The 24,041-nt window shown below is 39.1% G+C and overlaps 2 protein-coding genes across 8 annotated transcripts; one reads left to right on the forward strand and one right to left on the reverse strand.

Moving 5' to 3' along the window:
- Window positions 1–8,580: 8,580 nt before the first annotated feature.
- Window positions 8,581–15,935, reverse strand: LOC122881230 (ras-related protein Rab-5A-like). 7 transcript variants are annotated; one of them, XM_044207114.1, is made up of 7 exons: window positions 15,733–15,935; window positions 14,804–14,877; window positions 13,686–13,912; window positions 12,793–12,944; window positions 11,611–11,733; window positions 11,211–11,304; window positions 8,581–10,394 (listed from the first exon to the last, which is right to left on the reverse strand). In XM_044207114.1, exons 3-7 carry the CDS (start codon window positions 13,849–13,851, stop codon window positions 10,279–10,281), a joined length of 651 nt encoding a protein of 216 aa, XP_044063049.1. In that variant the 5' UTR covers window positions 13,852–13,912; window positions 14,804–14,877; window positions 15,733–15,935; the 3' UTR covers window positions 8,581–10,278. The 7 variants fall into 7 exon arrangements, with proteins under 7 accessions (XP_044063049.1, XP_044063050.1, XP_044063051.1 ...); XM_044207115.1 differs by having other exon boundaries at window positions 15,729–15,935; XM_044207116.1 differs by lacking the exon at window positions 15,733–15,935 and adding an exon at window positions 15,557–15,603.
- Window positions 15,936–16,262: 327 nt separating this feature from the next.
- efhb (EF-hand domain family, member B) lies at window positions 16,263–22,287 on the forward strand. Its single transcript, XM_044207110.1, has 13 exons — window positions 16,263–16,504; window positions 16,668–16,727; window positions 16,971–17,114; window positions 17,525–17,702; window positions 17,896–18,006; window positions 18,094–18,223; window positions 18,351–18,431; window positions 18,533–18,600; window positions 18,746–18,900; window positions 19,430–19,637; window positions 19,847–20,074; window positions 20,173–20,354; window positions 22,134–22,287. The coding sequence occupies exons 1-13, from the start codon at window positions 16,400–16,402 to the stop codon at window positions 22,278–22,280; spliced, it is 1,797 nt and encodes a 598-aa protein (XP_044063045.1). The 5' UTR covers window positions 16,263–16,399; the 3' UTR covers window positions 22,281–22,287.
- The last annotated feature ends 1,754 nt before the right edge of the window (window positions 22,288–24,041 follow it).

Here is a 24,041-nt window from a genome sequence, read left to right on the forward strand (position 1 = left end):
TTGGCCTCTGCATTCCCTCATTCCTAACACTATCCTCTCATTACTTTCCTTGCCTATAGGTACATTTGAGCGGACTTTGCTAAGATCTCTTTTTAAAGTGCAATATCAAACTTTAAAACTTTATTTTTTGTATGGACGTATCACCCCATACGCCCTGTTTGTTGTCAAGATGTGAGACGCTGGAGAGCTGGGTGGATTAGATAAGCATCATCCACATAGTAATAAACCACAGGGGGCATATGAGTGGAGACTGCTGTGGTTTGTCACTGTGGTAACCGTTTCCCCCCTTCTGTAGCCTGCAGGTCGTATGTGTATGAAATATCTCACAGCCTGTAGCTCAGGAGTTAAAAGTTTGCAGAAATGTCCCCCTGGTCATCACAGGAGCACCGCACATCATAACATCACGAGGAACATAACGGAAATATTTTCAGCCGCCAGAGTTATCACTGTAATGAGGTTGTCACCGTGGCGACGTCCCAGGGTTACTGGTGACAGCCAGGACAGGTGACGCATGCCGCCGGCTATGGAGATCACAGCGGGCAACAGCCGTGACTTTCAGGAGGTCTAACCTTGTGTTTTGCCTTGACATATCAAATGCAGGCAGGCAAACAGCACTTTGATGTACCTGTACATGTCTGTTTTGCTATTCTCTATAATATTTGGTATAATAAAGATATTGACTCGTCAGTTCATGAAAGCTTTTATATTTCTAAACACTTGGTTTAGAAATATAAAACAAAAAGTCCTCTGGTGCACATGAAGTCGTGCATTTTATATTTCTGGCAGCACCAACAGCATTGTGTTTGGAATAAATTATTTCTGATAAGTGCAGTGTAAACACACCACCACAATGATCACTTAGAACCAAAGTTGTTGCCAAACTAGATGAAAACACATCATTTTATTGCCTATGTAAACTTGGTCAATGAATAATTTGATGACTGTTTTCCCTCAGGCATGGTACCAAGTGGACTTCCTTTCCATATTTTCCTGTCAGTACACACTAGTTTTGCTTTATCAGTGCAGGAAATACATGCAAAGACTCGTGCATTCAGGTCATCTCAGGGGGCAGGACTCATTTGCAAATGATCCCAATATAAACATGTTCTTTGATTGATAAATTCATTTAGTTTCAATTGTAAACAACCTTATAGCAACTGTAAGCAAGAACTACACTGTGAAATGTACTGTATAATTCTCTTGCAGGCATCTGTTAACTTTCTAATGCTGCATTATCCTTCTTGTAATTCGCTCAACTGAAGATTTGACATTTTATGTGATTGGTCATGAAACTGATGAGCTGTGGAAAGTGGATATCAATCCAGCAGGTCAACATTTTAAGTGCAAATGCATCAGTTTTGTGAGAGGATGAATGAGGGTTATTATTTTCTGGGCCAACAGACCTTTTTTTCCAGAGATGGTTGGTCTCATGAATATTATATCGTTATAGTGTACTGCTGCCCCCACATGGCAACCAGTGTGAAATGCAGTAAAAATGATTGAACCCAAAGTTTCTATAAAACCAGTTATAAGGAGTGAAGCATCTTTGGTTCAAAGAGTAGTTGGAAAGTTGGGGAGTTTGTCTGGCCTGACTTAAAGGCCTCATGGGTGGAGTCTGTCACAGGAAGTGATATTTTAACACCAGGCTAAATTAATCCAGTCAGAACATGCAGCAAGGAAACCACCCAAACAGTGTCTTGCTTAAGTTGTCTTGTAAGTTGCTTATCAACAGAAATGCAAAACCACCTGCCTGCAAGTGTTTTTAGGTAATTAAGTGTGTAATTATAGGCCATTTTCACAGCAGACATTTCGACTTGTCATAGTAGGAAAAACACAGGTGTTACTAATAACATTAATGATGGCTCTGCTCTATTCAAGTGTCCCAGTGAGCCATGACAACACCAGGACCCTGGAACCGAAGCGTCGAAATAAAATTCATTCATTCAATTATTATTATGTACACCTGTGCGTTTCCTAGTGTGACATGTCAAAATGTCTTCCATGAAAAGGGCATATTAGAGCCTGTGAAGAAGTGAACTACGTGAAATAAACAAACCCAAACAAATATACATGGATATATGGTGAACTGAATATATTTATGGACATTTTAGCTATGCAAGAAATACTCTGGAAAAGGAGAAAGCCACTTAATTTGGGAATTATTATCACAGTTGATACCAACTGTACAATGAATCGACATGATAAGAGAAATTTTGAGATTTTTCCTTTTGCCACAAAACACTGTTTTTGCAGTGTTTATGATTGATGACCCAGAATCTGGCTTCTTCTGAAGAGTTTCTGTCCCTCAACATACTTTTCCTTTGACATTTGTGAACCTGAACAAGACTGTCTCAAGTGTAAACTGGAGCTGATCCATTTACAATAAATAGATATCTGGTCTGAGATCTGAGATATTTCTTTGAACAAGGTTTTAAAGCAGTAGTGATTAATCGGTAAAAGTGTTAAGTGGCAATTCTGTCTTCAGAAAATGCCTTGCTGCTTTTACTTCCATTTGGAAGGCTAAATGCCAAAATGCTTCAAATCCACTCAAGAAAAAGTGAGCCCAGATAGTCAGTGTTTGGCGTTTTAAAAAGACAGTGTTGACAGTCTTTAATATACTGTTGAAGGAAAGGTTTATACACAACGTGAGTGTTATTTTCAGTGTATGTCACATTTTTCAAAAAGCCAAATTCACATTTTTGAATGGAATGAGTATTTTCCACTTCCACTTCAAGAGGCCGGGCCAAAGAGTGTGAAGGGCCAAATTAGGAAGTTAAACAATCACCATCAATTCTAGCTTTGACAGACAGCACTGAATGCTAATATGATCAGTCTCGACCACAGAGAGAGTCCAGTTTGAGTTATGAATCCTTCAATATGTCAAAACTTCATGCAGTTTTCACACTTTACATGTGAAAACTTTAATACACCTTGTTTACAGGCTTATGAGCAAAATGTTGAAACACCCACAAAACATTTTGTTCCCACTTCATTCTCTTCTTTGGCAAGCTGCAGACAGTCACATACTGCACAGTTTGAAAAAGCGATTTTGTTGCCAGGGAAACTGTGGAAAGGTCAGCAAACAGCTGAATTCAGTTTAAAAGACTTTGATATCTTCAGACAAGCAGAGATGGATTTAACCATTATTGCTTTACATCTAGAATGATGGGCAGGTGCAGAGTCTGATATATCTGCCCATCCAAGAACCCTTCTACCCATCAGTGTCAACATTAAGCTAACAATGAGGTTCTTTCAAAAGGGCCCTTCTGAAGTGTTATTCTTGTAGTACAACTTCACAAATAACTTCAGTAGCCTATGCTTCAAACGAAGTGTTTGTTGGATGGTCGAAAAGCATCTGAAACATCCTCCTTCCACACTTTCCGATGTCAGATGTGAGGGGGCTGCATCTGTGAATTCTCTGAAAGCAAAAGTCCGACCAACAAGCCCACTTCATGCAGCAAATGGACACATGTGAGAGTACGCAGGGTTTGAACTTCTCTCTCAAGCTCTTTTTTTTTCATTTTTCACACAATTACTTACTTTTCGTGTGTACACCGAGTGCACCACTATTAATGCGTTTGAAGAGAGGCTGTCTGAAAATGAACGCCGTCATCCCCTTTTGAACAATGATCACATCCTACACATCTCTCTATGATGACTTTTCACCCCACTTTTGAGTGTGACAGTTGGCAACAGTTGCCTTCAGATGTGGTTGACAACACGTCATATGAACTAGTTTGTTTTTGAGCATACCGATACCTCTCTCATTCCTGGAGAAAGGTGAGAGACATTCTAACTTTGCTGCATGGCAGACAATAGACTCTGCAAATAAGCCTACAGGTGCGGAAACCTGCTTTTCCACGTTTTGGCAATTTGTGAAATGAATCCTGCATTAATTAATTTATTTTGGCCACTTGCAGGCAGTGGAAACAAACTGTAAAGACAACACCAACATACAGTAATATCACATTATAAGTTTATATAGCGAACAGTTGCCTATTTAGACATCCAGCAGATGCTAAGCAACATTAACATTCATTTGGGGTCGTGTTTCTGGCCACCTGGCAAAAGGATGTCCAATATTCACCTTTATTTTTTAGCTCTGTTTTGATCTCAACTCCTGAGGGAAATATCTGACTCGGTTAGTTTGTAAATGCTCCACTATGTTCACCTGCTAGATGCTAATTTTGTCTGTCTGCTGTTTGGTGCTGGACAGGTAGAGTACAGTCGGGTTACCAAAGCTTTCTCTTTGAAAACCCCTGCCTGTTGCAGATGGAAACAGGTTTATGAGAGCGGTGAGAGTGAACCAAAATAGTAAAGTTGCGGGTAGGCCTGTCACGATAATTACTTTATCGACTTATCGAGGTCAGCAAACATTATCGAGGTTATGTCCATATATCGTACGATATTACCCATTGTGTTTACATGCGTGTTTATATGGAGAAGAATGTCACCGACATTTTAGGATTTTCCCTACATTATAAGACTTGGGCACAACGCCTAAGCGTTTTTCCCCCTGCGCCTAAGCCGAATGTAACTATGCTGAGTCTGAAACACATTTTGCTGTCTTTTCCGGTCGCGCTGCTTCTGTCCTCTCGTCGTCCGCTCTCTGTGTCTCTGGGTTTCGCCATGGGCGGGGCTCAGGCAGCTTAAAAGTTCATTGCTCTTTGAAAGGGTGTACTTGCATTATTAAGCTATTATATTATCATTATATCAGTGGCATAAAATGGTTTTAAAATGACAACATCGTTTATCGCAGTTTGTTCTGGGACAATATTATCGTCCAACAAAAGTAGTTATCGTGACAGGCCTAGTTGCGGGCAGTTTAACCAAATCAATGATCTGAAAGATGCTATAAAGTTCTGTAGAGTCGGTTAATAATTCTGTTTATTATTACAAGATACTTTTTTCACATACACATAGTCATATGATCCATTGTTAATATAAAATTATTAATTATAGCTGCTTCAAGAACTAGGTAAAAGACATGGAAGATAGAACAAAGATGTTTTACTCCATCAATATGTATATATGTACCAAGTTTCTTTTGGGTCTTTTACATGTCCCATGGGCAAAGCTCAGCCCTGATAGCATCCAGCAAACTGCTGCTATTAGTTCTGGACCAGCTCTTCAATCCTCTCATGTACTTGGAAAAACACCAGAGATACTTTCTGTCCCACTTTAAAGGGCTCTTTCAAAGGCAGAGGGACAGATACTAAACACATTCTCCATGATAATTCAGCCATAGGGGGAGAATCTTCTGCTACGGCCCTCCGTTGGATGAACCACAGTCTTTAGCTGGGCAGAAATAAAATTTACAGGATCTGTTTGAGTGGTTGCACAGTGATGTGGTCTGCCTTATTGACAGTGGGAAAGATCAGAGGTTATAATCTCACAGTGAAAAGATTGCAATCGCAAATTGTGGTCGGTATTCACTTTATGTTTGAACTTTTCATCAAAGGGTTGTGATTGAACTTTCTGGACAAAGTAGATGGGCAGCTCTGCCAGCAAAGCAGCATGTGGCATAGTGACTCATTGAGTCCAACATTTGTTTTAAGCTTTTCTGGCAACACGAAGCTCCACTGTGACGAAAGCTAAATGCCATCCGAAGTCAAGTCAAGTCAGTTTTGTTTATATGGCCCAGTATCACAAATCACAATTTGCCTCAAGGGGCTTTACAATCTGTACAGCTTACAGCACCCTCTGTCCTTAGAAAAAGCTTAGTGGTGGTTCTCAACATTAAAAAGGGGCACATTGTGGGAAAGCAGAGCACCACATAACTTGTGAAATGTAGAAAAATGTTATTTGGAATCTTTGCAATTACAATCAACTGTACTCTAAATGTATTTTATTATTTCCAAATTGGGGACTCCATCAGCCTTAAAGGGAGAGTTCACCCCAAAATCAAAAATACATATTTTCCCTCTTACATGTAGTGCTATTTATCCATCTAGATTGTTTTGGTGTGAGTTGCCGGGTTTTTGAGATATCGGCCGTAGAGCCTTAGACTGCTCACAACAAGGTCTGTGGATTATCTCGAGTAATCGGGTCATGATTTCTGGAAAGAGACATTGCTGTTGAGTTTTCAAATATAATTTGAAAATTTTGGGCACTTTAAGCACCACAAGCCGAGTGCCATATAGTCCCATTATGTTCAAAAAATGCAGACATCTCTACGGCCGATATCTCCAAAACTCGGCAACTCACACCAAAACAATCTAGATGGATAAACAGCACTACAGGTAAGAGAGAGAAAAAAAAATGATTTGGGGGTGAACTGTCCCTTTAAAGGGTCAGCTCACCCAAATTACACATACAAAACAAATATATTAAAACATCTGTTGGAAGTGTACACTGATGTAATTGAAAGAATAAAAAGTCAGTGAATAATAAATGGATATTTTCTCACTTATTACTTCTCTAGTGGTATTTATCCATCCAGTTTTGGTGTTAAAAGTTCATTTGTACCCTTGGAAACAGCAGTTGAGAAAACAATCTCACCACAAGGTCCATTTAGTAGCTGTTTGATCATATCACATATCACACATCAGTAGATGGAGTTTGCCCAGTTGCCATGGAATTGTATTCCATTTTTTCTGAACACTTTCCATCTGCTGATGAAGATGTGATATGACTAAAAGCTCCAGAAGTTTGGGGTTTATTTTTCCAGGTCATGATTTTTGTTGCCACATCATTGTTACGGAGGTGAATGAAGTTCTCTTTATGGTGCTCACAGGATTAAAAAACATCTCTTCAGAAAGTGTCCCTGTTACTCAAGATAATCCACAGACCTCAATGTGAACAGTTTTCAGGGACCAACTTCTACTGAAGAAATAGTCCCTCTGAGAACTTTTGACTGCATGTTGTGTGAATTATCCCCACGACTAGATACCACTAGAGATCAGAAAATGTTTTGTAATTTTGGTGAACCAACCCTTTAATAGACAGCACTGTCTGGTCGTGGGACCTCATCAAGGCTACCAGAGATCTTGGCCACTTTAGAGACCATAAGTTTAATCGGTTATCGATCCCTGTGCCGTATAGCCTCACGACTCCTCTTTCTATCTGTTGCCTCAAGTGGCGTGTGGGCGGTGCTGGCTGAACAGGCTGTTAATGAGGTTGTAAGGACTGTAATTGACAGGTCATTTCTGCACAGAGATTTGAGCCTTGGCCAAACATGTGATCAGGCTGGTCGAGAGTTCAGAGGACTCATCTGGTGAGGACTTTGAGGATGGGGAGTGTGTGGAGTGTCGGGATGGAAAACAGCCAAGAGCTGAGAGAAGGGGGCAGACGGTGGAAATATACAAGAAAATGGGACCTGGAACTGACAGCAGAGCTCAACCAAGAAAGTGGAAAATGTGGTTAGAAGTAGGGCTGCAACTAACCGGTTCATTATCAAACACAATGACTTTACACTTCAAGATCGGTTTAATCATCGTGGTGAGAGCTATAACTCAAACTGTAACAACAGTTGTATAATGTCTTCTGTTTAATCTCGTCAAGTTTTTAACAGAAAGCCTGAGATCCAAACTGGGGGTGTAGAGTTTGAAAGATGTGGGTGTTTCTCAGGCAAGAAGGGTCTAACGAAAAGACGTTATCAAGTTGCATTATGGGAATTCTAGGATGCAGTATTTTTGGAGCTTGAGCCATTCTAGAGACTAAAAGTCAGGATATCTCGGCCTCAGCTGCATTGACTTTGACCACTCTTATTTTTAAATCCCCTTCTTTTACAAAGATGTAATACTAAATTGTGGGAATATTCTTTTTTAACATTTAATTGCTTACAGTCTTTAAAACGTAATAAAATAGTGAAAAATGCAGATCACAATTTTTAAATGGTCTTCAAATAGCTTGTTTTATCCGACCAAGAGTCCAAAACCCAAGTATATTCAATTTACAATGATCTGAAACAGAGAAATGCACAAAATGATTGCATTTGAAAATCTGGAATCCAGAAGATGAAGCTCACTGATGTTGGCGATCCCATCTTTCCCTCTAGCGCCACCAAGAGGTCGACATTTGTGGTTGACTATTGGATGAATTGCAATTAAATTTGGTACGCACATTCATGTTCCTCTAGCACCTTCTTTTCAAAATTGTCATTTGTTTATGACAAAATACCTGCAAAACTAATGACATTCCCAGCCTCAGCTGAACTTTGTGTTTAGTGCTAATTAGCAAATGTAGCATGTTAACATACAACTATTGATGCTGAATATGATAAAATGACCTGCTAAACATCTGCATTTTAGCATGCTCACCTTAGCATTTAGCTGAAAGCACACACTGTGCCTAATTACAGACTCACAGAGCCGTTAGCATGGCTGTAGACTCTTAGTCTTGTTGCTTGATAAATTACTTTGTAAAATGAAATTGTTGATGAAGTTTCATTCAATCTTCTAATCATCACCACTCTAGTTGGAAATCCTCACAATCCTCCTGAAAACTAAGAGAACCTTAAAGCTCTGATCTGCACAACATTTGGTTTCAATAAAAGCAGAATCTTATATCGTATTATTCTGAAACTTCACTTACATGTGATGCCACTGACATATTCAGAGCAAAAAGGCGTACAAGAGACCTCTTTATTGAATTTATTAAGTTGTATTCAGACACTCAAAACTGATCAGCCCATCACTAGTAATGCTGTTTTACATCATTAAAATTCATTGAGCTGTAGGTTAGCAAGTCCAATACAGTCCGTCATATAAAATCGAAGGGCATTAATTAAAACATGATCAACACTGTGCAATGCAATAAAAGTTCCTTTCAAACATGACCCTGGACCATTTCTGAGAAAAGTAACAAGACACCAGAGAGGGATTTTGTTAATAACACTACATATACCTAAAAAGACCACCACTGCTTAACATTTGACCAGTTTGTGACAAGGTCTAGGATGAAAATAAAAATAAAATAAAAATAAGCAGACCTATATTGAACTGTACAATTGTTCAGAATCTCTAATTTCTTGGTGAGCTTGTGAGCTCTGCAAGCTGTACTAAAGGAGGAAGAAGACAACATTGCAACATCGCACCCTATAACAACATTAGAGTATATTTTTTTTGCACAGACTTGTGACAATGGGTAGTAGTCCAATTCTCTGTTTGTGTGCTGTTTGAACTCTATTCTAAAAAACAATCCCCCCCTTTGATTGAGATCACCCAAATTAATGCAGGTCTACTGGCCGGAACAGAAACAGAGCGGATCAACAAAGACAAGAGTTTAACATATAACTAGTTGTATGTTCAAGTCTTTACAAGACAACTCACAAAGCAGGACGTTCAACAGTCTTCAAGTTTCCTGTTGATTTTCTTTTCCATGTGAAGCCATATCAGTGTCAAAACTTAACATGGGACTTCTGTGATGGACTCGATGATGCCGCAACATGAAAGCATTTGTTAAATAGCAAAGCCAAAATTTAAAAAATCCTGTCATACCGGCCTCATGTTGGCCTGTGGGTGTTGGTTCCTGATGTTCCCGCACTTTGCAAAACTCCATGTTTCCACAGCACGAAGACTTAGTTGTTCAATATGATGTACGGCAACGTGACAAGCCCATATTGCTCCACAGATGGTTGCGCATTATGGGAAGCCAGATGTGTTTGAAGGCGTTTTTTTCTTCTATACTTCAAGACTTTTTTGTGTGTATTTTCCAAGTTTTTCAAAAACTGGACAGTACCAAATTTATTTTCCTCATTTTTCATTAGGAGCCTTGGATGAAGATGTCTTCTTGTGCAACAGATGTGAGGAGGGAGGGATTCTTGGTTTGCACATCAGTCCTTTCCTGGCACTGTCTCAATACATTGATGCCTCACAACAGACTGTTGAAGCCAGGCGTCTCAAGATGGGAACAATTTGGTTTTCTTCTGATTGTGAGCATAACTTAACCCGCACACAAAGAGTATTACAAGCAACATCATTTGCATCCAGTCGACCCTGTGAAGTGACAAATGAGGCTACACCTTCTCATCAGCAAATCACACTTCAAAATTCACACACGACACAATCACACATTCACAGGTTTCTCGCTCGCTCATCTTTCTTAAAATCGGGTTAGTCTTCCAACTGAATAAGAGATAAAAATGTGTTTTAGGCGTTGTAGTGATACATGCATCCATTATACTGATATACACTTCTTAAAAAAAAGTTAAAAAAAAACAACAACAACAAAAAAAAAAAAGGGTATTAGAAATGCAGCTATACAGAGTCTTTTAGCTATTTCGGGGGAGTGAGGTTGACGTCAGGAAGCCGGGGGGGGGGGACAGAAGAAGCTGGGTTAGTTACTGCAGCAGGGACGGCTGGTGGGCTGAGCCGACTCTGTCAGGTCCACTCCCCGGTTCCGCCCGCTGCTGGCTCCGGCCGCCTGAGGCTCATTCTTGGGTAGCTTCTTTGCTACAATGTAATAGCAACAAGATCACCATAAATGATCAGATAACACCATCCATGTTAACACCAAAATGAATTCTTAAGAGTAGCTTAACATTTAAGTGACTTTATAACACTTTCAATTAATCCTGGTCCCAGTCTGCAGTGTTCATTACAACAGAAGTTATTCAAATTCTTTTCTGAGAAAATCTATTTAAAAACAAATAAGTCTGCACTCTCTAATGGACAAACAATCTATTGGCAACACTGTTTCTACACCTCAAGCTACATTTTACATTGTGAGTTGACAGGCCTCATTTTGCAAGAAATCTACGTGATTGCTTTATGGTAGAAAACATTGTGTTCTTCAAATGCAAATGCAGGTAAAGCTTTCAGATGCTGCATTCTTCAAAGGCCAGTGTCCTTTAGACAACCTGAAGGCCCGGATACAAACACCAGGAGGTTTCCAAAAAGAGTGGTAAGTACCAGTGGTAAACTTGGGCCACAACACCTACTGTATGTGAACATTATGGGCTGCAACATTTCATTTCAACACATCATGGACTAACTGGTTATCAATGTACCAGCTTAATAGTACTTCCATTTATCCTTAATCCTTTGAAATTAACTCCAGTTGGACGCTACCAACACAGCCACAGTCTTTTACTGTTTCTCAAAGGCACTTGAACACAACCCGGACTGTTCACAGCTGGTCATTGGTGTATCAGGGCTCCAACAGTAGGGCAGGTGATAAATAGTTCTGCTTGGATTTATTTCATTTAATAATTGTTCAAATCTTCATACAAATAAGATTTGGAAGTTTAAGATATAAGAGACACTTACCAATGGCCATGAATATCTCATTCACATTCATAGAGGTCTTTGCTGATGTTTCCATAAAAAGCAAGCTGTTATCATCTGCGTATGACTGTGCATCCTACGGAAGTGAAACCAACATCAGGAAATGATTAGTTAAAATGCCTAAGTACTTCACAGTTTACGTGAACAGAAAACTAAATGTGGAGGAAGCAAAGCAGGTATGTCCCAAGTAGTAGACAGGATCGGGGCCAATCGGACAGATATTGTGTTATTCTGTCAAACGTGTCATACATAATAATCAGTCTGTGAATGTTTTATGTTAGCTTCAACAGACATCGACACAACCTCCAATTTATTTGTAATGATTTTTTCTGGTTCTGTTTACATCCTCCAGTTAATTAATAAGGCTTTAAAGAACACAAACCTGGAAGTCCAGTGCTCTCTTGTTTGCGAGATCAGCCTTGTTCCCAGCCAGAGCTATTACAATATTTGGACTGGCTTGTCTCTGAAGCTCTTTAACCCAGTTCTTCGCCCGTACAAATGACTCCTGGCAAACAAAACAGGGGGGTGACTCACTTATTGAAAATAACAATAAGATCCATGTGATGGAAAGATGAGGACAACAGGGGCCTTCCCATGATGTCTGGCTAGGCATTTACCAATCTTTTGATCAAGACCCAGAATAGAGATTTATTAAAATGATGCTTTTGATGAAATACGAAACAAATGAAAATGTCCTCAGCTCAGGTACGGTAAAAAGCTGCATTTATGTATGCTATACTGCCATGCAGAAGTTACACAGTGCACACAAGAAAAAAAATTTTTAAATGTGGGCTACATGCCTGTTCTTTGTTCAAGACCTTGTCTTTAAATACTGTAATAAAAAATATTTTAGCAAGTTGAGTTGAAGTTTCAGAAGGTACTTCATACCTTTCTGTGCTTTACTTCTTTTATAAAAGTTAAGTTGAACAGAATTGTTGCTGGCTTTGTCACTGAGGAATGTTCACAGCCCTTAGTAATGCTGACTTTAAACTCTGTCTATCGCCTCATCCTATTTGTGTGACTGACCTTTTACACAAACAAGCACATCACAGTCTATCTTTCAGGTACAATTTACAAATAGAATATGACTAATATATTAGCTGCTGTCTTAATAGCAGCTGTTTTTTTTCGATGTAAAGACAAGTGAACAGCGGACACTCGCTGTTGTCGCTAAGATATAGACTATGTGGAGGTTAACGATTCCAATTCCAATATGTTATTTTTGTAATCAAAAAGCTATCAGTACATACTGTATAAATACATATTTGAGCGTCTTGATGTGTAACCTTTTTAGAGTCAAGTAACTCATGTACGTATTAGGTCTATTTATATCTACAAAACATACCATCTGTAAAACACTGTGTTGGTTAAGTGATGACTCATCTCTTAATTTGTCAAGATACAAAAATAAAGTTATTTTTTGACTTCACTGCTGCTAAGAAAATGGAAGATGGAAACCCCCACTATCTCCTCACGACTGACAACAATGTCGTTGCAGCCGTGTTTAGTGAAAGCAGCGTTGTTAACAGCAACCACGTGACAGAAAACCGGGCACCTGACTCACCTCATTTGTTATATCATACACAACAATGGCTGCCTGGGCACCTCTGTAGTACATGGGAGCCAGACTGTGGTAGCGCTCCTGACCAGCTGTGTCCCAAATTTCAAACTTGACTGTTGTGTCGTCCAAACATACTGTCTGAGTCAGGAAGGCAGCTGAAGGGGCACAAAGCAAAGGAACCAATGACAAATGGGCCTGTAGCTACTGAGCTACACAAAATGTGTTACTGCGAATGGAATAATCTAAGACCAATGCTGGAGACACACACGAGGAGGATTATCTGGTTGACTCAGTCCACATTTGGAAAATTGGGCCCTAGTGATATCAAACATGTTTGATACTGAACATCCAAAATCTGGATGTGTGCTGAAGCATTATGTAGGGTGGGAATCACTCTCAGACACATTTTTTTTAACCTTTATTTACTTTCAGATGCTTCACTGACAGCAATGCTCTCTTTTTTTAGGAACCCCCTATTCACATTTAGTCAGTTTCACACATTCACACCTGGAAACTGTCCAGTACAACTTCACTTTTGCCGTTCTGGGGATCGCACCTGCAACCTTAGGGTCACAAACCTTTAGGCCATCACTGACTACATCTCTCCAATTGTCACTTTATTTAATTGTAACCGTGCTTAATCGTCCAATGTGAGCTGATGCTGATTTTAATGTCACATTTTGTAATCTATTTACTGACCAGGAACTATGACTCTTTGTTTGTATCCTTACGATGATTGAGATATTCACATGCTTATTCCACTGAGTGATTCATTGCAAGTCTCACTGTGACAAGAAGGTAAATATAAGAATGTCAGTAATATCAATCCTTGCATACAATTTTGCAGGCGTGTTCAGAGAAAGTAAGCCACGACATGGCCTTATGAAGATACATACCTCCGATTGTGCTCTCTTGGAATTCGTGAAACTGTCCCTTGACGAAGCGAAGTACGAGACTTGACTTCCCCACAGCTGACTCTCCTAAAAGCACAAGTTTGAACTGGCAGATCTTGTTGCCTGCGTTTGGCCCATTGGGTCGCGTAGCTCCGCCTCTACCTGCCATGTCACACTGTCCGGTCTCTTCCTCTGGATGCTTACGTACTGTGAAAAACTGTAGAAAACACCTGAGCAAGGGAGAGAGAAAAGAAAGCAAAGTGTCACTGTCACATGAAAAATTTAAATGATTCAAAAATCAATGTGAGGAGAAAATTTTGGTTAAAATGAAAATGTACAGGTTTGCTGTGTTCATTAGAAAATCAAGGGTATATTTTGACATTTTACTGTCTGCAACTACAAATCATGATTACGACAAGCAAAGCACTAATTGATGATTTTCTTTAATTATTTAGCTGTGGCTTTTGGTAGCATACAACATTTGGCACATAGTTATATAAATAAAATAAGTGAGAAGTGTAGTTCAGAATTTAAAAATATATTATACCATACTTTATGTAACATTTTCTGACAAAAAAAAAAAGGACTATTTATACTATTGGAGTTCATGCTTTCAAAAATCATGGACTAAAAAGTTAAGCTAAGTTGTATGTTAGAAATAAAAATGTTGCTGATGATTGCTGCACTTTGTAGAATGGGGTAAACATTCAGCTTCTAACAATATTTCTTTTAAAACAGTCCAAACCCTGAGGCCAAAATGTCACAGATGATAGAATCACCACTGAGGGAAATTTACTGTAGTTCATTACACACTGAGTCAACAAGAGTTTCACATTACCAGCAACACTTTCTTTCATCTCCAAACAATAGTTGGTTGGTTGCCATATCTAGCTGAACAAATAACAGGTATGGCAAAAACATACTAGGTTTTGACAGATACTGTAGTGAGTGTCAATTTTCCACCTGACAGTAACCCCAACATTTTGGTAACTGGTGTCACACAAAGAGCATCTGAACTAATGCTTCCAAAGTTGCCTAAGTTTCTCACCTGTACCAATTTTACTGCAGGGTTTAGAAATGAAAGTAAGTTGGTGTAGCTGTGAAAATCTGTAACAACAAACCTCTGGTAACTCCTGCCTGTAGCTTTACGTCATGCGAGGCAGACTGTCACAAAGGGGATCAGTATGACACGGGTCTGGTCACATATGTGGGGAAATGTTTCAAGGTTAAGTTACAGACAGTTCTATCTGCCGGTCTGTAGATTTAAGGTGAACAACAACATCAGCCATATCAACCAGACAACAACAGATTCTCTCTGTAACTTAGACATTTCTCATTACCACCAACCAAGTCAACATAGAGCACCAGTCCGAAAATAATTACTATTCGTCGAAATCCCGTTACGACACACTGTTAACCACAAATAACCCGTTATGTTGTTGTTGACTGGCTCGAATTAGCAAAGTAATGACTGCTAGCGTTAGCAACATAGCCACCTAGTAAGTTCAAAATGCCCAGCCCAAAACCAAGCTCAGCCTGTAAAAAAAAAGCACAATTTAGCCTGTGTCACGTTACTTTCAATCTGGGTAAGTTAGTACCGTACACACCAAGCTTATACACACTAGATCTGACATTTATATAGCGTTAACGTTTGAGAATGCCAAAACACAGATGATGCAGTTTTGGGTGTGTACAGCTAGTGACAGCTAGCTAACCTTAGCTGCATGACGTTAGTTTAGTGATCTGTCCTATCAATCAGTGGACTAAATAGAATCGCAGATGTTTGTTATATCAATCGTGGGTCAATGTTAATATGTTGATGATCTAAACATGACTAGTGATCCGGAATCACCAGCCGTTCAACGTTAACTTACTATGCTAACTAGCTTGGCCCTTCCAGTATCGGCTAGCTAACGTTGGCTAGCAAGATTATAGACACTGGGCAGGCTAACACAGTAAGCGAACGTTGTTTAGCTGTGACCGCATCGGGAGGAGCCCCCCGGATAGCCATTAGCTAGCTAGCTAGCACTAATTTTAGCTACTCACCTACCAAAAAGAGGAAGCTAGTCGATGTGAAAGATGTTTCCAGGACAAAATCTGTGGCACTTCACAGTGTGTCGACTATCCAGCCAGCTACTGTAACGTTAGATTTCATAAGGCTCCGCGATGTCCCTCTCCCACTTCTTTCAACTTCCCTTTTCGCATTGTACGAACGATGATGACAGATCGTACGACTGGAATTGACAATCCGCCCTACGTATGGGTGCGACGGACCAATCATATGTTAGGATTTATTAATTTATAAAATTAACTTTACAAGACACAGTAATAAAATACCATCAAGACTTTCAACGGGGAAACTAGGCACATTAATACTCCTGGGTTAAAACAAAAGCAGTCTATAAAGTATAAATAAAGAAATACCAAAACGATTATTCTTCATATTTGTGATTGACTATCAGTTTACATAACTTAGTCATACAAATGTCACATTGACAATTAGCTTACATTATATTATATTCACATGAAAAGTATTTTAAAATATCCTGTAACGTTAACAGTATTTTGACTTGAACGGTCTGACGTTGCTAGGCAACGAGACTCAAACAAGTGTACTACTCAGCGTCCAACTGAAGAATTTGGTGTAAATTAGTTAGAAAGTTGTTTAAAACTTTAGACGAACGTCACAGATAAAAGATAAAGACTAAAGATATAGCATGGTTGCCTCTCTTGCTGCTCCATGTGGATTGAAGATGAATATGACTGACGGAAATACCTCTTACCAACTGAAATATACAGATAGATGCCCAAACATACCGAAGGTAAGTCAACTTTAAGATAGCTAGCTAAAGTTGCGTTAGCTTACTCCTACTAGCTATATTGAGTCTAAAGCTGTGGGGGGTTTTAACTAAATAAACCTTTGTCTTGGCGGATAATGTACACTGGATAACTGTTACTGTATATTATTTGTTATTTTAACACCAGGCCGGGAAACTAATACCTGCAGGAGACCGGGCTAAGGTTTGCTTTCAAGAAGTGGCAAGGGTAAGTCCATTTTTTATGTGTGTGAGAGCATTTTTGTCAGAGGTGTGTGGGCGCAGAGTGTTGCATCTTCATCTATGGATTCCCTTCCTATATGTATAAGTACAACATCAGTTTTACCTCTGGGTGCTTCGTCACAACTGAAAGTATAAATATAATTTGAAGTGGCAGACAGCTTTGAACATTTTGAAGGTGCATGTTCACTCTCTCATATATGTCATATCACTTAACACTTTTACTTTTCAGCCCCCCACTCCACCTGTGGTAAGGAAATTCCGCAACAGCATCCAACCAGAACCAGGAGCTATCAGAGTGCACCAAGGGAAGGCAAATGATCCAGATGTTGCCAGCACCCTAGTTCATGGCATCACCACCAAATCTTCCCTCACAGTGAGTACCACACACAAACACACACACACACACCGCCTTGTGGGTTAACGGTTCAATAAGGAGGGTTTTTACTATCCCAAATTTGGTGGGTTGATATATTTTTATATCATTGCCAATTAATCATTTAATACTTGGCTTGGTGAGGAGATTTATGGCTCTTAAAAAACATATGTTTTACCTAAATTGACGACCAAAAAGTCTTTGCCTGTTGGCATTTTAAGATGCTCCTGATTAATTACTTAAGAAAAGAAGAATTTGTTTTACCATGTTGTGCATGCTAACATAAAACACTGTGTGATCAGTTTATGGCACAAGCTGACTTTGCATACACAGTTTTAAGCATACAAAATTTTGATTGCACACACCCATAATATGGATATAAGTTCTTCATTTTTACATGATTCCAACAGGGCAGAAGCTTGCTAAATCCTCCCCAAAAGACCTTGTTCCAACAAAGGTTACAAGAGCTCAGTGAAACAGTGTATGCCTCAAGTAAAAAAGCACCAGCTGGCAGGTTCTATGATCGGCATGTTGGACTTCCCCCCTGGTATAACGACAAAACTACATGTGGTGTAAAAACAGTTAGAGGTATGTGTATCCTCAAAGAAGGTTATGGTTGATACAATTTTTAAAAAGTAATATGAACATGTAAATATTTATCTGCTAAAATGTTCTAATTATATGTTTTATGTTTATGAATAATTATAGTAAGAGTAGGATTCGTTTTACTGAAATGATGAGCTTCCTCTCTTTTGAATGTCTCACGTCCCTTTTTGTCCAGGGTTAGACGTACGTGAGATTATTAACCCTTCAAAAACAGCAGAGGAGGTGGAGAGGGAAGCTCAGGAGGGACACGAGGCTTACATTCGTAGCCACAATGCCTATTTTGTTGGTAAGAACAATGGAAAAATGTATATTATGCATAAGGCCTTTACTGTTACTACCAACAATCTATTTACTATCTATCTATCTACTCCAGGAGAGCGGATTGATAGGAAGTACGACTGGAGTCACTACAGTAAAGACAGGAGGTTTGGGATCCTCACACCTCATTTCAACGACGGCCGTAATCTCGGCAAAACTCTCCGCTGGCTGGGGGAGACACAGAGGTAAGTGATGAAATAAGTGGGCACAAGTGTTTTGTTGTTAATTTCCATAACACTGTGTATTCATTCAGTGTATATCTTACTTTAGGGTAAAATTGTACCTGACCGTACACATATTATTTTACCATAGGTTTTACAATCCAAAGACTGTTTGGAAGAGATCTGGGAACAAGGAAAAGATGGCGCCACTAATTGGCAAAATTAACAAATTGTAAGTTTCTGTCATATTTCTTTTCACCAATTCTGTGAGCTCTGATTACACTTTACTAACTTATGTTTAACTTAATTATTTTATTAAACCCATCTTTTCAGGAGGGGAAGTACCTTGAATGTTCCACCAGATCACACCTTTGGAAATCTGTTGCCGCCGGATGAATTTGGTAGAGTTTATGTAAAAAATGTCTTTCCTGGGTAACATATTGGAACATGTGTCAGCAGATATGGTGTGTCCTGAAAAACAATACACATACTGGAGCTTTTTTTTATTCAAGTCATCAAATGATGTTTTGCCTGCTTCCTGCACAGGTGTTGGAGATATCATCCACTCCGCGGAGCCGGGCCAGTACGTGAGAGGCCGAGACCGACAGCGCAGCCTGGTCAACGCGGTGCAACACCACCTCAAGAAGCTCAACTTCCACAACTTTCCCTCCCTGCTGCAGGCGTTCAGACATTATGACAAGGTACGACTGGTTTCACTACAGGCTCGGTGACACTTCACCACCACATTGCTGACCTATACTTTCAATCTGCTGACTATACAGCTCATCACATTTAAAGTAACCTGAAAAAGTACAGTGACACTTTATTCAGTGTACAAAGTCAACATAGCATGATTTTTAGTTTTTTTTTGTTATTTTTTTTTTTTTACATAAAAATATAATCAAAGACATCAGAGCACAGTCTTTTCTCACAGTAGACATTTTTACTTGTCATAGTAGGAAAAGCACAGGTGTAAAGAATAACATTAATAAACGCTGCTTTCCATTGAGGCCCTGGCAGCCATTACTGATGTTATTGATTACACCTGTATTTGACAAGTCAAAATGTCTGCTTTGAGAAAAGGCAGTTGCAGGGATGTGACCCTGATGTTAAGACATGCGATAAAGTAACATAATGCTACTATAATTCTCCTATTGCAATCTCACACTCGTAAAAACATACTGTAGTCGTTGAGGCTTTTCATGTGTATCTGTTTATGTAAATCACCAGAAAGGCAAGGGAATGATTGACAAAGAGGACCTGCAGGCAGTGTGCCGGCAGTTCCAGCTGGGCGTGAGTGGGCCGGTTCTAGATGGCCTGATGGACTACTGTGACACAGACAAGGATGGACTAATCAACTTCCTGGAGTTTGCTAACTTCCTCAACTGGAAGGACAAGATGCCCATCAACAGTCGAGAGCAACGCATTATGACGAATGGTCAGTTACATTTATTGTTGTGATGTATCAATTTATTTACTAAGATGCTATGGTAAACTTAATGTGGGCATGCTTTTCTAGAACTGTTCTGCTTCACATTCACATTTTACGTTTTCAAGTCATGACAATTGAAGCGACTCAGTTAAGATTTTTGCATGAGGGTGATGCTCATTTTCTGGAACATTTTCTATTTATTTTTTCTCCTGCAGAGCACCAGACCAGCACGGCTCCAGCCAACATAGAGAGGAAGCCTTCGTCAGAATCAGCACAGCTTCCCGTCTCTCGGGCTTTGATTAAGCCCGAGGACCTGGAGCCTGTTGAGCCAGGCAGCTCACTGAAGACTCTCAGGACCCTGAGGCGACCCAGGGCAGTACCAGAGCACTTCAGGACCTCCTCCTCCCTCATCGGGGCTGTCAGTGATGGTGTGTTCACATCAAGTAAGTGTTGTTTTATAAGCGCTAATTTAATATATTATATTTTATTCACTCCCATCTCCTAAACATCCTTACTCATCATGTGGTCTCTCTTTACATAGACAGCCGCACCTATGGGATCCCGTCTGTGCGCTCCGACCTTCCAGCTCCACGCATAAAAAGAGTCAGTGACACTAACAACTACGGTGATACGTCCACGGCTGCAGATCTTCTGCATCCATCAGTTCATGCCCTTTGGGGTGTTCATAAGGAGCACTTCTTCTGTCCTCGCACCAAGAACGAGGTACGCACTACGCATGAGTTCAGCAGCATTGTGTACCTAAATAACAAAATAAGATTTTACTCAAAGTAAAAGGGATGGACCCACACCGTGGCAACTCCTATCCAGGGTTCATACGGTCATGAACAATCTGGAAAAGTTTTGGAAAAATGTGAACGCCCAAAAGGTTTTGGATAAGTCATGGAAAATAGTATTTATTATAATAATAATAATAATAATAATAATAATAATAGTATTTATAAAATAGAAAATGTAAATATTTTATTGCGGTTCGATGAATATCAGTTTTATTCATGACCTGTGTATTTTTTTTAAATCCACACAATGTCAGAGAAGACATACGTAAACTCGGGTATGATGATCACGGGGGTAGCAGGATACAGTAGTACATGTCTTGCTTGGAGCGACGTCCATTACGTCCTATAGTTCCTAGAGAAGCTGGCTACACATGGATAATGTGTATATCATATAGCTTTGAAAAGACCATGCAAATATTTGACATTTGAAACATGGGAGAGGCAGCGCTGTGAGCGGTTTCACTGTGGATCAGTACACCGCGGGTCCGCTGTTCACTGAAAGGGTTTCAAAAGCAAGTAACTTCGCTTCAGCTGACTGATTTTTGTGCTGTTTCATTCATTATTTCAGTTATTGCATTATTAAATTGCGTCTCTCTCTCTCGCACTTTTTTTCTCGTGGTACACGTGGAAACTTTTAAGAGATTCCTCTGTAGAGTGGCTGAGCAACAATCTAGTAAGAGATATCTGTGGATAAAATATATATTTTCATGTCATGTAAGGTTAATGATTCTATCTGCGGTGTTGTGAACGGCCTTTATACATTTTCAACTTAAGTGCATACGCACTAACGGCAGATGTACTGTGTGCCACGTCAGATATTTTTATGTTATTTCTGCTGTTTCTGGTTCATACAGGACATTGAATGAAATTAAGGTTTTAATGTTTTAGCTTTCTCATATATTTCACAGTCCCACAGTCTGTATTATACTACCAGTCACACTGTTTCATTCCATTACATGCACCACATTAACACTTACAATATAGTATATTCAGACTTCATTAAAATGCAGTCTTTACTTTTAAGTCTAAATGACATTAGAAAGTTAGAATCTCTCCATCTTCCCATATGTTTACAAAATGTCCTCTTTATTAAAAACTTCTTAATTCTGTATGAGAGATGCAAGATATGAAACATCTTGCGCCATGTGATATCATCTAAATGCACTGCTGGGTGCTTCAGAAAAGCTTAATATAGGTCTTTCCTGTTTTGTGCTCTATTACATATTCCCAAATGCCTCTGAACGTCTCTGACTGAACTGAAATTTCAATTCATACTGGAGAACCAATTTTTTATTTGTCTGCTTGTGACAAATATGGTATGAGACTTTTTGTTAAATTGGATGAGCCTTGCAGAATCCATATTCTGTTCTCTGTGATCCCTCTCTGCCTATCTTTTTTTATTCTTTTCAATTTGTTGGTTATCTGTTGTTTGAATTACTATTTACCTCTAAGGGGTTTTATTTTTTTATTTTTAAACATTTGTCTTAGAAAAGTTGATCTTTTCCACCATCCGCCTGTTTCATATTCATTCAGTTCTTTTTCCAGATTGGTCATTATAAGTCTCCCACTGTTGCAGTGTGTCTTCAGTGCAGTTAGATAAAAATAAAAGTAAAAGACAAAAAATACATAAATATCACAATTATAACTTACCATGTTTTAGTGAAATAGGTGTTTGAGACCGACGCTCTCATCCTCCTCTTCACAGATTGCAGAGATCTTCAGGAATGTAGGTGTGAATATTTCTGAGGAGACGTTCGAGGAGGCCTGGAAGCTGGCGTCCATGAAGCATCCGGCCGGGGAGGTTTGTGTCGAGGTTTTCCGTGATGTACTCAAGGAAATAAAAGCAATGTAATACTCAAGATGTTTTTACCGCCACTGTTTCCTCATCAGTCAATATTTCTGTCTAAACAATATCTCCACTGTCCGGCGAAAACTTTGCAGCTCCAAAATGTTTTAGTGTGATGGGAGTGCATTTTCGACAGTTTTTTTTTTCAAGCCATTAAGGAGTGAACAATTCTGTTCTCAAGTGCATGGCAGTTGTACTATTGTAAAGTTTTCTCATGACAACCATAATGTAAACATATTTTTTTTTTACACTACCATTCTCAGTAACCTCAAAGTCAAGTAAAGCCAAGAGCAACAAAAAAGGCATTTGTAAGGCAAATCACAATCATTTTGCATTTTATTTGCTTTTGCAAGTGGGACCCTTTTTTTTTTTTTTTTTTTTTTTTTTTTTTTTTTTTTTTTTACATCTAGAGCAATATAACACTTCTTGTCATAACATTGTTGTTTTGTATGTTTTTTCTTGGAAGTGATGCATTCTTACATTAATATGAGAACTTCCAAGAAGTGGTAGGTGACCTAACTAAATACTGAGAACAACATCCTCTCCACATAATCTATTTGTGCTGTCACATTCTGTTGCTATGACTCTATTAAAATGACTTAACCTTTTATTTGACACTGTTACTTTATCATGATCGTGGTTATGAATCTGTTGAAACAATAAATACAGAAAGGGAACACTCCATAAAAATACACAAAAATGAATCCCTTTTTTAATGGCTAACATCAGACATCAGCATCCTCCTGACCTATTTTTTGGATTAAGTTTTTTTTTTGTTGCTGTTCTTATTTCATGAATTTGCTGGAAGCTAGTTAGCAGTTCGTGCCAGAGCACCCAACCAAAAGAAGGTTATGTGAAGAGACATACTGTAACTGCTGCACAATTTGCAATGTATGGACTTATTTCTTAGTGAGCATTAAGCTGCTCTCATATGATGACATGCTGGAGAACCGAACTGCTCCTTCAAGCTGTATCTCCATCGTTGGGAACGGCAACAAACAACTTGTTTGATGTAGTATTACATGCAGTAGCCATTCACGCATTATGAGGCACATTTTACACCAGTAAATAAACTTTGCCTTCCCTGTTCTGAGAATTCCTCAAAGAGGACATATCCGTCAGGTGTATTGGGTGTTTTTTTTCTGAGATACAAACCAAACCTCTTCTGACACCAACCAGGTTAATATTTTCTTCCCCAGCAGGGGGCACATTAGCATGCAGGGAAATGACGTATTGGTGGTACAAAGCAGAATGTGTTTATCATTATCATTAATGTGTACTGTGATTGATTTGGGTTCAAGTCTGCTATTGGTTTTGAGATCGCAGATTGTTTTTAAGTAGTCTCTAGTCTGGACTTGTTTGGACTTCAGCTGTCTTTGTTCTGGCCTGAATATTAAGACCAGTTTCCTGTCTGTCAAAAACATTAAATAAGTACAAACACAGTGGAGAATCTTCTGCACATGACACTAAATGGCATAAAAAGTAAGTGAGTTTTTGTTTTATTTTATCTCTCTGCACAACAAACAACATCCACTAAGGAATTTTAAAAAACTTTGTATTGCTATCACGTCTAACTATTAGTCAACACAAGACAATATTAATTAAACACCACAAATTCAGATAAACATGTCAGCGAACGAAAGCCGTTTTTTCCCTGTTACATGTCTGGTTATACAGAATCAATTTCTCTATTAAAATAAACAGAATTTCATGCACAGAAACAACTCATTTGTCATGTCAACATGTCACCATGTCACCTTCTTTTGT

This window comes from Siniperca chuatsi, linkage group LG9 (assembly GCF_020085105.1).
Source record: "Siniperca chuatsi isolate FFG_IHB_CAS linkage group LG9, ASM2008510v1, whole genome shotgun sequence".
NCBI lineage: Eukaryota > Metazoa > Chordata > Actinopteri > Centrarchiformes > Sinipercidae > Siniperca > Siniperca chuatsi.

What these genes read in the sequence shown, in the direction of transcription:
- LOC122881230 (XM_044207114.1), bottom strand. Translation starts at nt 13,851, where the DNA reads ATGGCAGGTAGAGGCGGAGCTACGCGACCCAATGGGCCAAACGCAGGC. An exon ending in AGAGAGCACTGGACTTCCAG is followed by an intron (nt 11,305 to 11,610) that starts GTTTGTGTTCTT and finishes TCACTTCCGTAG; the next exon opens with GATGCACAGTCATACGCAGA. An exon ending in TGAGATATTCATGGCCATTG is followed by an intron (nt 10,395 to 11,210) that starts GTAAGTGTCTCT and finishes ATTACATTGTAG; the next exon opens with CAAAGAAGCTACCCAAGAAT.
- efhb (XM_044207110.1), top strand. Translation starts at nt 16,400, where the DNA reads ATGGTTGCCTCTCTTGCTGCTCCATGTGGATTGAAGATGAATATGACT. An exon ending in GATGCCCAAACATACCGAAG is followed by an intron (nt 16,505 to 16,667) that starts GTAAGTCAACTT and finishes TTTTAACACCAG; the next exon opens with GCCGGGAAACTAATACCTGC. An exon ending in GTCCTCGCACCAAGAACGAG is followed by an intron (nt 20,355 to 22,133) that starts GTACGCACTACG and finishes TCCTCTTCACAG; the next exon opens with ATTGCAGAGATCTTCAGGAA.